The following is a 14,072-nucleotide window of genomic DNA, read 5'->3' on the forward strand; positions in this document are numbered from 1 at the left end:
AGCTGCTGTTCTGGGTCAGTAGTGGAGAGATGGACATTGCAGTGTGTTTGGTGTCAAGTTGAACAGAGTCTCCCCGTGTGAAGACAGACTTACTTCTGCAGGTTGAATGATTTATGATCACTGAGGTATAAACGCATTAAGGTCATGGAGATCTAGACGATCAGCGTCCCTCTGTGCAGATATTCACCCTCAGCGCGCTGCTGCTACTCTCCCTGATGTGTGTGTGTGTTGCAGGTCGTACAGGAGGAAGACGAGGATGAGGAGGCAGTGAGGGAGGATAAAGTGAGGGAGGAGGAGCGGGACGAGCGTGGTATGCGTCAGCGAGAGGACGAGTTATTGCGGGTAGAGAGACTCAGTCACCAGCGGGCGCTGCAGGCTCTGGAGTCACGCGCCAGCGAAGAGCTGCAGGCTGAGAAGCAGCGTCTCCACACGCAGCACAAACTACAGCTGGGTAACCATGACAACACACACAGACATGAACAACCCTAACTACACAGATCGTTTACAGACACACGCTGTTCACTAAGACTGAGACGGAAACACGCTGTCAGGAACATCAGCCACATTCCGACGGAATTCTAAGATTGAGGCTCTACAGCGTCCAGTAAAGATCACTGGACACCACAGATCACTACAGCTGACTGTATGTTAACATGCACTGAACAGAGCTAATGTTAGCTGATGTTAAAGGAAGGTGGCTGTGGAGTCACCGTAAATAAACATAACTGACCTCTCGACTGTCTGACAGACTGTAATATAAAAAGCTGCTTTCCCACCAGCATCACGCCATCTTAGCACACACACTCAGAGACAGAGCTGCATCAGCGACACAGAAGGTTTTCAAAATGACATTTTTAGATCTGCATATATATATTTGCGTTTATATCTGTATTTTCTATTAGAAATATAATGAGTCTCATCAAATCTTTTAATTGTCTATTTCAGTTATTCAACTGTGCTGGTCTGGTTGCTTCATCTGACTGACTGGTTGCGCCGCCTGACTTTTCAGACAAATTTTGAATTAAACAGGCATCTGCTTAGACACCCATAGAAACCTTTGTCCTTTAACTTGAGATTAGACCTATTTTATACTTACAAGAGGACAAAATTGCTGCCTCGAGCCACTACAGAATGTTCTTAGGCAAAACAACATATACAAATAATAATAATGGACAAAAGTATGTGGACACCTGACCATCACAGCTGCTTGGAGATGGAAGCCCATTTGATGAAGCTCGTGAAGCACAGTTCTCGTGCTGATGTGGCTCTGAGAGGCAGTCTGGAACTCTGTAGCGAGAGATGTAACAGACGCTTCCATTTCACAATAATAGCACTTACAGTTGTCAGGGGCAGATCTAGCAGGACAGAAATCTCACAAACTTGTGTCAGAGATGGCACCCAGTGACAGCGTCGCGTTTAAAGTTACTGAGCTCATCAGTACGACCCTCTGCTGCAGTGTTTGTCTATGGAGACTGCAAGACTGTGTGCTGTATTTTATACACCTGTTAGCAATGGGGGTGGCTGAAACACTTGAGCTGTCCACAAAGTTTTGTGTATCACATATCAGGACTGATTTAGAACATGGACTATGCATTAAAGGAAAACAGATCACAAGACTGATATAATCCCCTCTGTCCATCTTAAAGCTGTGGTTGGTGCGTTCATGATATTTGAGTGGTCCAAACTAGCGATTTAGAATACTAACATTAGATAGATAGATAGATAGATAGACAGACAGACAGACAGACAGATAGATAGATAGAGAGATAGATAGATAGATTCAACTTCATCATTGCTCAGTTCAAGAACAAGGCAGCGAAATGCAGTTAACATCTACTAGAAGTGGAAATAGTAGCAACAGTGCAAAACAGACAGTGCAAATGTGCAATAACAGACATAAATGACATATCTATGAAATATATAACTATATGAACAATATATACACAATTACAAATATATCTATAAATGATATATTAGTGCTGGGCGATATGACCTCAAATTCACAGTTAATTGAATATTTTACCTCAATTACAATTAATGAACAATTATTTTGTTTGTTTGTTTGTTTGTTTTTTTGCCCTCATAGTTCACTGACAAGGTTTGTACTGTAAATATGTTCTGCATATCTTAATGTAAATCGTCTCAGCAGCCAGATCGGAATTAACGCGGCTTTTACGTCAATCCAACTCGACATTCGTCATAATTTCGTGCTGCTGAGGCTCACCTCTGTGCTTGAAGAGATTTCTAAAGAATTGTCCGAACGCGGCCGCAGGAGAACGAGGCTGCAGCGTCAAAGAACAGTTAAAAGTCTGAAAGCAGAGTTTAAAGAATCCGAGGACGCGAACCAAAGAAGTGACCGCGCCCTTTTTACGGCTCCAACACATTCTGGGTGATGAGCCCAGCTGTCAGTCAGTGAAGCTTCATGATGGCTCCTGTGATGCTGGTGAAGATGAAGCTGATCCTCCGGGAGCGATTGTTTACCTCTGGATGAGCCGTGAAGCAGCGTGACGCTCTGTTCTTTAGAGCATATGGGTCAGTTTAGGAGCTGATCTGTTCAGACTGATGATACAGATCACATTTAAAAGATAATCTGAACAGCCAAACAGAAAAATCAGATTTGGGCCACTTGTACCTGCTGTGTGGATGTAGCCTTAGCTTCCATGTCGCAGACTGGACGTGGAGGAGTCACGTGCCTACATGCGTGGTAGTAAGTTTTTAAGGGGACAGTACACGAACACACAAAGTGGGAAAGGATTACCAGAATTAGGTTTTGATTACTTTTCGATTAATTGCCCTGGTTCTGGTCCGAATGCTTCTGTATCTCCTCCCAGATGGGAGGAGGTTAATCAGAGTGTGGCTGGGGTGGGAGGAGTCCTTGATGATGCACACAGCGCTGGTGGTGGATGTCTCTGATGTCAGGGAGCCGTGTGCCAGTGATGCGCTCAGTGGTCCTTACCACTTTTTGGAGGGTCTTCCTGTCAGCCACAGTGGAGCTGCTGTACCATACTGTCACACAGTTGGTCAGTACGCTTTCAAAGGTGCAGCAGTAGATGTCTGTAAGAATCTGAGGAGACAGATTTTCCTTCTTTAGTCTCCTCAGGAAATAGAGGTGCTGCTGTGCCTTCTTAACCAGGTGTGAGTTGTTGATTGTCCATGAAAGATCTTCTGAGATGTGCACTCCCAGGAACCTGAAGCTAGAGACACGCTCTACCTCAGAACCATTGATCCGGACAGGAGAGTGTGTGCAGCTTTAGTTTTTCCGGTAGTCCACAATGAGCTCCTTGGTTTTGTCTGTGTTTAGGGAGAGGTTGTTGGCGGTACACCAGGCAGCCAGGTGCTGGATCTTCTCCCTGTAGGCCAATTCATCATTGTCACTGACGTGGCCAACCACTGTGGTATCGTCTGCAAATTTAATAATGATGTTAGATGTATGCAAAGGAAGGCAGTCATGGGTAAACAGGGAGAAGAGCAGAGGACTCAGCACACAGCTTGTGGGACACTGGTGTTCAGGGTGAGGGTGGAGGACATATGACTGCCGAATCTCACAGACTGGGGTCTTTTTGTCAGGAAGTCCAGGACCCAATTACGCAGAGCGGTGCTGATTCCCAGATCACTGAGCTTGGTGTCCAGCCTGGTGGGGAAGACTGTACTGAAGGCGGAGCTGAAGTCAATGAACAGCATCCGAATGTATGTGTTCTGGTTTTCCAGGTGGGTGAGGGCAAAATGAAGAGCTGTGGAAATGGCATCCTCGGTTGATCTATTTGAGCGATATGCAAACTGGAAGGGATCCAGTGATGGTGGGAGCGCTGCTTTCAGATGACCGAGAACCAGTTTCTCAAAGCACTTCATCACAGTGGGTGTGAGTGCGACAGGCGGAAGTCATTCAGACATGCTGCAGAAGAATGCTTTGGCATGGGAACAGCAGCCTGGGCCAGTGACAGGTTGTAGATGTCAGTGAAGACCGGGGCTAGCTGCTCAGCACACGCTCTGAGGAAGAGTAGCAGTGAACAGTAGCTGTCCAGCGCACGCTCTGAGGAAGAGTAGCAGTGAAGAGTAGCTGTCCAGCGCACGCTCTGAGGAAGAGTAGCAGTGAAGAGTAGCTGTCCAGCGCACGCTCTGAAGAAGAGTAGCAGTGAAGAGTAGCTGTCCAGCGCACGCTCTGAGAAAGAGTAGCAGTGAAGAGTAGCTGTCCAGCGCACGCTCTGAAGAAGAGTAGCAGTGAAGAGTAGCTGTCCAGCGCACGCTCTGAGAAAGAGTCGCAGTGAAGAGTAGCTGTCCAGCGCACGCTCTAAGAAAGAGTAGCAGTGAACAGTAGCTGTCCAGCGCACGCTCTGAGAAAGAGTCGCAGTGAAGAGTAGCTGTCCAGCGCACACTCTGAGAAAGAGTAGCAGTGAAGAGTAGCTGTCCAGCGCACGCTCTGAGAAAGAGTCGCAGTGAAGAGTAGCTGTCCAGCGCACGCTCTAAGAAAGAGTAGCAGTGAAGAGTAGCTGTCCAGCGCACGCTTTGAGGACTCTTCCGGGGATGCCATCTGGGCCAGCAGCTTTACGTGCATTTACTCTGCTCAGTACTGAACACACCTCTGCTGGAAAGAGTGTGGGGGGCTGCCATTGTAAGGAAGTCCACCCCATGTGTTCAGCATTGCCCTGATCAAAACAAGCGTAGAACTGGTTAGGCTCATCTGAGCGAGAGGCACTGCTGGCTGGGGGGGGTCAGTGGGGGAGGTCTGTAGTCCGTAGAAGTCTGGATGCCTTTCCACATGCAGCGGGGCCGGACTTCTTCAGGACTGCCCTGGTTGAGCTGTAACCCTCAGCATCACCGGATCTGAAAGCAGTGCCGTGCGCCTTCAGCAGTTATCAGCTTAACCCCGAGTGTCAGCAGCTACAACTGAACACAAAGACTTTAACGCCTTCACTGCTCGTACAGCAAACACTGAACGGTAACTGCTGTAGATGCTCCCCTATAGAGCACAACACTAATGAGGGAGTACAGATTCACAGCCTCACAAAAGATCTCCATGCACTATAATAACTATGTAATACAGCTGTGAGCAAAAGTTTGGGGTCAAATTCCATGTTTTTGTTGATCCTCTGAGTATAAAGTTACACGTCCTCTACAGAGACTCACTTCTACGCATTCTAATACACAATTACTGTTTATTTACTGAATTTAACACATATTTAAAATATGATAAAAATGTGTCCTGTCCAAAAGTTATATAACATGGCACGTTATATTTTATCTTTTCCAAAATGTGGAACTAAAACAGAAATCGTGCTCTGTAATGTGCAGAAAAAAGTCGTATTTAAACGTGCTCTCTGTGGAGGATGTGTTCACTTATTCACACTTCTGCGTACGGCTGTATATTCTATAACTTGCTCTCTGTTGCTTTTCCATGTCTGTATAAACACATACGTGTGTGTGTGTGTGTGTGTGTGCTTAGAGAAGCAGAAAGCAGAGCTGACTCAGCAGCACACTGAGTGGGTGAGGCAGGTGACTCAGAGACACATGCAGCAGATTGAGGACCTGCAGACTGAACTCCAAACCCACACACAGATGATGGCCCTGCAGCAGGTACACACACACACACACACACACATACACACACACACATACACACACACACACACCATATTGATACTTTGACTGATTTACACACATCAAAGAAGAGCTCCACAGATTTTTTTAAAAATTTCTGTGTAATTCAGTGTGTGAGGTGTAAACAGAGTGGTTCAGAGTGGTTTGGTGTGAAATGGTTCAGATGTCTTTACAGTGGTGGTGATAGGAACCAGGCGTCACCATGACTACAACACAAATATAGACATTTTATTTACTATCCAGAACCACCAGTGAACCTACACGAGTCTTCTGAGTTTATATGGAATGTTGATGATGGAAAATAGTGGAAAATCTGAAATAATAAGTTTTCTTTGGGGACTATTTTGCCTCACAGCACCCTGCATGTATCCCTCCACCATGAATGGAGTTTAAGTTCTCAAACTATCATAAAACAGTGTCTCAGTCATCAGGCGGTGAATTCATTACCGTTTCATGTAGTAACTTTCTGTGTGGGAGCTTTTAGAGGTGGACGTCTGGTTCCTATCACCACCACTGTGAACAGTTCTAACTCTGTAAGTTTATCTAGAACAGAGCGTTTCACACCAAACCACTGTGAACGACTCTGAATGACTCTGTTTACATCGTAACCATTCAGTTGTGCAGAAAACGTTAAAATGGGTGGAGTTCTCCTTTAAATCTACCCTCACATAGTGTACCTGAACATGAGCTGTGTTCCTGTTGTTCCTGAAGGACCTGAAGCAGCAGAACCGGGTACAGTCGCTGGAGAGGCAGCTGGACGAGAGGAGCAGCGAAGTGCAAGAGCTGAAGAGAGAGAATGAGGAGCTGCGGGAACGAGTGAACGCTCTCAGGTTGGAGCGAGAGTCCAGCAGCAACCACAAACACACAAGCAGGTCAGCTTATTCTGAAGGTCCAAAACCCAAAGTGCTCAAACACTCATCTGCATTATTTACAGGAACTGTTAGCTTATAAACACACATCACTGTGATCAGTGTTCAACTGTGAATGAGCAAATTTAGTAATGAAGGATTTATCAGAGTGATTAATGTCAATAAGCGTGAATTTACAGGGCAGGACACCACTGACCGCTTATTAAGAGATCGGAAATGAGTGACTGAGCGGGACAGGAGACGGTCTAGATGGTAGACAGGAGATGGTAATGTTGAGCATGTTAGTCTAACAGGTACAAAAAACAGCTTCAGGTTTGGCCCTCAAAATTTGGCCCTCAGAGACAGTTATTACAGTAAACGGTTATGAATTCACTGCCTGATGTCTGAAATAAGGTGTTTATTTATTTATAGATTAACCACCGTATTACGGTTCTCAGAATGACATATGGGCACATGTAGGTTCACTGGTCTTCTGTATAGTAAATAAAATGTCTATATTTGTGTTGTAGTCATGGCGACCCCTGGTTCCTATCACCACCACTGTAAAGACATCAGAGTTGAGTCTTTGTTGTGCTCACAGATTATCAAACATCAGAGAGTCACTCAAACAAAATTTAAAGTGTTTCTGATTGTATGAATGTTTGATCTGATTACGGAAAATAAGGCGTGTAATGTAATTAAACATTAGCAGAGACACATTTACTGTCCAGCCTCACCTGACAGACGATCCTACAGCATCTACAGTCCCTCGTGTTTTTATATGTGGCACTGCAGGTTCTATTTTATCTGTTCCAACTTATTATATCTCTGGTTTGCTCTTTACTCCGTATTTGAGACACATGAAGTCTCTGTTTGCGCATGTTCTCCAGTTCATGGAAGGAGAGAAAAGACGAGTGCAGAAAGAGGGATGTGACGGAGGAGAGCGGTGACGGAGCACAGGGGGAGATGGAGACCATGAAGAAAGAGCACAGAATGGAGATCCAGACCATAATGTCAGACTTCAGCTCCGCCCAGACGCAACTCCAGGCCCGCATCGTCGCCTTGGAAACAGAGTAGCTACCGTCCGCACCGCCTCATTAATAATGCACCGACTCGCGCGCAGCCGAGGTTGATCTCACCGCATGCTTGTGCGTGTGTGTGTGTGTGTGTGTGTGTGCCTGCAGGCTGAGAGAGAGGGAGGAGAAGGGGAAGAGACGAGTGGAGGATCTGCACACCATCGCCAAACTGCAGGACAAGCTCAGCGACAGAGACCAGCTCATCAAGAGGCTCGTGGTAAGAGCACAATCAAGAACACGTGCAGAAAAACCAGGCTCTAGTACCAGGTGCTCACTATCGTCTTTATTTGGCTCCACTAGGAAGACCTGCATCAGCTATCCCAGCATCCCCCTCTCGGCAGAGACGGAACGGTGAAGCTCCACGACTCCAGACTACGACCAGGAAACCTCACACCTGCTGTGAAGGTCATTCACACACATCAGTTTTGTAAGATGAACTGTGGAGAGTTTTTATTAGACAGTCGAGCTCAGAGCTCACTTTTAATAAACGTCTGAAAACGGAGCTCTTTAACTTCAGTAAAACTCTGCGGCTCTTTGGTCTTTTAATCTGATCTGTGTTATTAACTGACATGAGCTGCCATCGCTATGAAAAGCGCTTTATAAATAAAGATTATTATTATTATTGTTATTATTAAGGGTCATAATGGCTACTGAAAAGACAAAAAGCCCAAGACTCTAAGCAACAACACAGCAGACGTTGTGTATTAATACTGAAGTGGTGGAAAAATCCAAAAAATATTACCAACAATTTCTCTTCACAAAGCGAACACCAGCAAACTTTTTAAAGCGTTAAAACGTTTTCCATAAAAAATCCTTTGTGTGGAAACGTAACTACTGAGATGTCAGTTACTACTGATAACAGGAAGAGTATATCTGCTCTGTCCTGCTTCCAGAAGATGGTTGAAGACGTACCACCACGTGTGACCAGCGTACCGAATCTCAGCTCGCTGGAGGGCAGTTCCCCCAAGGCCACACGGTCCCCCAGTATGGAGCAGCAGGGTTCCCGCGGTCTACCCAGCTCAGAGCAGGGCGGGCGTGGGGTCCTGCTGTCACGGACACACACTCCGACTTCCCCCCACGCTGAAGCCCGGGCTGCTGCTAGACACACACACTCTCCCATTCAAGACCTCCAGCACCAGCTACACCTCAACTACAGCCAGCACATCAGGTACCGTCACACACTCAAAAATCACCGGCTATAAACTAGAACGAGCGAAAAACACCTCACGGCGTCCACACAGGGGTCACACTGACCGCTGCATCTCCACTTCAACTACAGCCAGCACATCAGGTACCGTCACACACTCAAAAATCACCGGCTATAAACTAGAACGAGCGAAAAACACCTCACGGCGTCCACACAGGGGTCACACTGACCGCTGCATCTCCACCTCAACTACAGCCAGCACGGTCCGGCGACACACATACAGCCAACTGACACACCCGGTCAAAGCTCTTTGGTCAAGCCTCGCTGTGCAGGTCTGCATGAGCACAGCAGCCAGAAGAAGCTGAAGTGTTATTTAAGGTAAACAGTTAAAACACTGAGCAGCAAAACATTCGAGAACCACTTCACTGTCGTTATTATAGATGTTACTGTAAACCTGCATTCATCAGCCCTTTCTGCTGTAGTTTCATGGCCAATGCATGCTAATAGTGCCCCCTGCTGGAGAAACTTCAGACTACAGCACTAAATGTTTGCTTTTCAAGGCCACACCCACCTGCTTTACGTAAAAAACCCAAGGTGTTTTCCATCATCATGGTGGAGTCATGCTGGAGTTCTGCTACAGATGCCTTTGGAAAAGCGTGTAGCCCGCAGAGTAATTTCAGTTTTCAGAATATAACTCCGCTGAAGCTCTGAGACACTTTAGCTGAACAGAAAATACTGTGAATTTGTCCCGAGATGAAAAATCAGACTCACGCAGCAGCAGAGTCAGCGGGGAATTTACTGCAGCATAATGGCTTTTAAAGCCCCATCATAACCCATGTTTCAAACATTGCATACTGTTAATTACAAACAGTAAATATTTTATATGATTTGTCACCTTTTTCTGATCCTGTTTCCTGCTTGTATTTTTGCACTGTTGTTAAAAGTCACTGCGTTGGGTCTGTCTGTTGTTTAGGACTCCGTCCGAACAGAGAGTGATCGAAACAGGACCGGACCCTCAAGACCCACAGAGACAGGAGTGGTTCACCAAATACTTCTCCTTCTGAACCGACGCACAGCTCAGCAAGAGTTTCTGACACATTCAGCTGTAATTTTTGGACACACATAGATTCACATTCAACAGAGCCGACAGATTCATCTGCACCATTCTTATTCTATTTAAAGGAGAATTACACCACATTTTCAAAATTCCTGCATAAGATCAATGTGTGAGGTGTAAACAGAGTGGTTTGGTGTGAAATGGTTCAGATGTCTTTACAGTGGTGGTGATAGGAACCAGGGGTCGCCATGACTACAACACAGATATAGACATTTTATTTACTATCCAGAACCACCAATGAACCTACACGAGTCTTCTGAGCTTTATATGAAATGCCGATAATGGTTTTAAAAACAATTAACGTTCTTCAGGGTGGGGGGGGTATTTTGCCTCAGAACATCTTGCATGTACCTCATTGCCATAAATGTTTTTTTCATTAATTTTAGGCCAAAGTTTTCTCAAAACCATCATAAAACAGTGTCTCAGTCATCAGGCAGTGAATTCATAACCATTTCATGTAGTAACTTTCTGTGAGGGAGCTTTTAGAGGTGGACGTCTGGTTCCTATCACCACCACTGTGAACAACTCAAGTTTATCTAGAACAGAGAACCACTCTGAACCACTCTGTTTAAATCTTAACTAGTTAATTTCGCAGAAATTTTAATTCTCCTTTAACCAGCATTTCTCTCTCTCACACACACACACACACACACACACACACACCTGTGCTCCTGCCTTTCTACCCTCTGATTTTATCAGCACATTTACTGAGAATAAAAGCAGAACCCAAAGTCTCCTGTAACGCTCATCAGACCTGCCGTGATACATGGCTATGCAACTTTTCAGGGATATTTTACAAACATAGATTAAGCCTTGGACTAAATTACAGTTTTAAATCTTAGGACTTCATTAGTTGCAGCTTAGCTCCTCCAAAATTGACCCAAAGTCAGCACTGCGGTGTGACTCCCGCAGAATATAATACGATTAGAGAAAACAGTGATACGGAGTCGGTCAGTGAAGATGTGTCTGGTGTCCAGAGTTTCTTCAGTTGTGTGGTGGAGCTCTGGGGCCAACAGTCCAAGTCTGTGGGTCAGTTCCTCAGAAAGGGATTAAGCCTAGTCCTGCACTCAGAGGAGCTTTAATCTGCTGGTGATTTAGACTTTATAAAATCAGCGTAACTGAACTTCAGGAGTTCCATCCTGACTGATGTGGACAAATTACCCCGTTTCAGTGAGAGTGGACAGAGGTAGCCACACAGAGCACGATCACATTATCAGCTGAAGTGGCGCAAACCTGATTTTCAGAGCTGTTGGACACACAAGTCTGATCTTCTCAGGTTCTACCTGAGATCTGAATTAACGCGTTTTTCCATTGAGCGTTAGTGAAGTTAAAGCCTGTAAACGGTGGAAAAGCAGCTCATCTCAGCCTTTTCACCTCCGTCTCACTCTAATAATGAAGCTGAGATCTGATCAGAGTTAATGATCTTCACAGTGAAGCTGTGTCGTTAATTTGCTGTTAATGACCACGTGATTCATTAACGTTACTGATTATGATGTGCTCATTAGGGTCATTTCAGGACGGTTTGTTCACATTGACAGATTTGAGTCTCTTACCTAAACGAGTGAACCATCATGTCAGAGAGATCAGATCTGAGTAAAACATCGGATTTCAGCACCGAGGACTGTAATCTGAGCGCAGCCGTAACTGCTGGACTATTTAAGGTGGAGCGGAAAATCTGAATAAGAAGCTGGTGAATAAATGTCAGTTTCAGCTTCACACTTTCACCATCATTTCACTCATTACTGTAGACTTTGTTCAGCCGGTCGTTTTGGTTCCCGTCATTGAGCTTCGTTCAGCGAACCTGGAATTAACGACACGTTTCTTGATCAGGATACAGTACATTATAATTATAGAGTCTGAAAGATCTCCTGATTGAAGCGGCGGTAATGTTAATGATGAACAGCAGGGGGCGCACTCACACTTCTCAGCTTCTTCAGTTTTCTAAAGCTTTCAGTTCATCACACTTTATTTCACACACACTTTTTACCCACAGTCCCTCTCTGTACTGTATCTGACTGTCTGTTTATGTTATTTTGATTACATGTTTACACTGAGCTATTTGTGCATCATCGGTTACTCGGTAACAGACATAAACAATCGATTATCCACCTCCACTGAGTGGACTAAGATTTCCTAATTTGAGATAAGATGCTGAAGGATAAGATAAAAGTCCTAAATTAAGGTAAGATTTTCTTCTGTAATCTGAATGAGTGAAAACTCTCATCTTGACCGTGAGATCTAAGTTTAGGACTGTAAACAGGATGTTTGTGGACGAGCTCTTCCTCTCAGTGGATAAGCTCCATTCAGAAGGCTGTGTAGTCCAGGACTAGGCTTAATCCCTGTTTGGAGAATCAGCCCTGTGTTCCTCAACATCATTCAGAGTGACAGAGACTTCCGTTAGCTTTCAGCCACATTAGCCTTGTAGCTCCAGTGCAGAACTAAAGCAGCTAACTTTGGGTGTTTTGATTAAATGGGGGGTGGGTGGGTGAGGGGGGTGGGGGTTGGGGATTGTGTAAACTTGATTTTAACCTCATTAATCCATTATTAAACACGACACACAAAGAAAAGATTCAGTGCTTTTCCATCTGTAAACTGTGACGACAGACTGAATGTTCATTATTAGGTGAATCTGTGTTTTTAGTATTCTAAATCATTGTGTTTATATGTCCTCTCCTGTCAGATTATCAGGAGATCCTTGTTGGACTCTCCCTCAGTGTGTAATGGTCTGGGCTGGTCAGGGGACTAGAATGACCATACCAAAAGCAGGATTCTTTGGGGAGGGAACCACTTCTGTGTGGATCTGGAGGAACAGCTTGGATATTGTTTTATTTCTGCAGTTACCGACTTTCAGCCCTCCGACACCAACAGGTCGATTTTCCCTAGCGTGATTTGGAACTTCACTCATTGATCCTAGAACTGTTTCCAGAGAGTCTGCAGTTTAAACCAGGATTATGGATCCACAACAAACAGCATAAAAGACAAATAAATACACTTTTCATGTTTCCTTCATCTCCACCCAACATTTCAACAATTCTGGACAGTATCAAATATCATCAGCCTGCGAACTGACAGAATTCAGTATTACTTTACTGTAAACAACGGGGTGATCGCATGGAAGCTGCGGAGTTAAACGTCTCTGTTCCAGCCTAGAAACGCTCTCACTGCTGCTCTGTTTCCCGGAGAGCCGTATCTTCTCACACTGGGTTTGCATTATTCAGAGTTTTGGCACGTGTGATGTTCCCAGCTGGGTGTTTGTTCTCTTTTCAGGTGATCACTATGGGCCGGCTGCCCCAGCCATACGTAAGTTCAGATGTAGGCTAGTTTGAGGCTCACGACGAGAAGTATTTACTAAGGTCAGGTTCACACATTACAAATCAAAACGAGCTGCAGCTCATTAGCAGTTATGAAACATTTACACCTTCATCTGAACAGGGAAACCAACGGAAACTACACAGAAAAACAAAAAACAGAGCAAAACCATGACTTTTTTTGGTTGACTAAGCTCACTAAACGATATATGCAGCTCTAATCGTCCGAACATGAAGCTGAACACCCACAGCTCCAGGTCAGAGACTCAGCGGCTGCTGAAACTCTAAACTGAAGCTGCTGTTGTATCTTAAACGGCGGTTAAACAGCTGCAAAGAAATGCTAAAGAGAATACAGGCAACGGCTACAATGTCATTCCGGTCTTTACTGGATGTTACTTTCACAGAAAAAGTGGTTTTGTTTCCATGGTAACATGTTTACAGGTTCTGAACGTGTTCTCGTTGCGTTAAAACGTTGTATGCATTTGTTGTTACTAGTTAAGACACGACTTACAGATTTGTGGGGCGATGAAATTCAGGAGAAAGACAGTTTGAAACTACCCAGTGTAACAGGGGACTTAGTAAAGACTTTATGCACAAACTAACATATAAACTCATGCAAAACTGGTGCAAAACAGGCCTTATTTTTGATCGTTTGTTGAGTGAGTGACCCAAATCTTTTCTGATCAGCAGAACTAAAACCAAACTGGATCGTCGCCCTGATCCGAACAACACTGCTCATCTCCATCCATATGAAATAAAAACTTTTTGTTGAACTAAGTTTGTTCTTTTATTCTCCAGAGAACCTTTTACTTCATTTATTTTATAAATTTTTTACAAAACAGTGGAACTGCGAAGTTTCTGAAAAGATTTTACAACAGTGTGAGTCCAAGTCTGACAGCACTGATTGACCGCAAGCTGTTGCTTTGCTCTGAGTGCAGCATGTTTAGTTATGCTTCTCTCTGTGTCACTAGTGACAGCAGT

The 14,072-nt window shown here is 44.7% G+C and overlaps 1 protein-coding gene across 2 annotated transcripts in view; it reads left to right on the forward strand.

Moving 5' to 3' along the window:
* fam184b (family with sequence similarity 184 member B) overlaps positions 1–13,723 on the forward strand; it is a 33,309-nt gene extending 19,586 nt beyond the window's left edge. The window contains exons 12-20 of one of the 2 annotated variants that reach the window (XM_036583337.1): positions 235–451; positions 5,441–5,571; positions 6,307–6,467; positions 7,334–7,516; positions 7,628–7,736; positions 7,820–7,924; positions 8,413–8,687; positions 9,640–9,771; positions 12,464–13,723. In XM_036583337.1, the coding sequence (XP_036439230.1) occupies positions 235–451; positions 5,441–5,571; positions 6,307–6,467; positions 7,334–7,516; positions 7,628–7,736; positions 7,820–7,924; positions 8,413–8,687; positions 9,640–9,730 (1,272 nt within the window). In that variant the 3' untranslated portion in view covers positions 9,731–9,771; positions 12,464–13,723. The remainder of the gene's footprint in view (positions 1–234; positions 452–5,440; positions 5,572–6,306; positions 6,468–7,333; positions 7,517–7,627; positions 7,737–7,819; positions 7,925–8,412; positions 8,688–9,639; positions 9,772–12,463) is intronic. The other variant, XM_036583338.1, reaches the window with a different exon arrangement.
* Positions 13,724–14,072: the final 349 nt, after the last annotated feature.

This window comes from Colossoma macropomum, unplaced genomic scaffold, assembly GCF_904425465.1.
Source record: "Colossoma macropomum unplaced genomic scaffold, Colossoma_macropomum, whole genome shotgun sequence".
Classification (NCBI taxonomy): domain Eukaryota; kingdom Metazoa; phylum Chordata; class Actinopteri; order Characiformes; family Serrasalmidae; genus Colossoma; species Colossoma macropomum.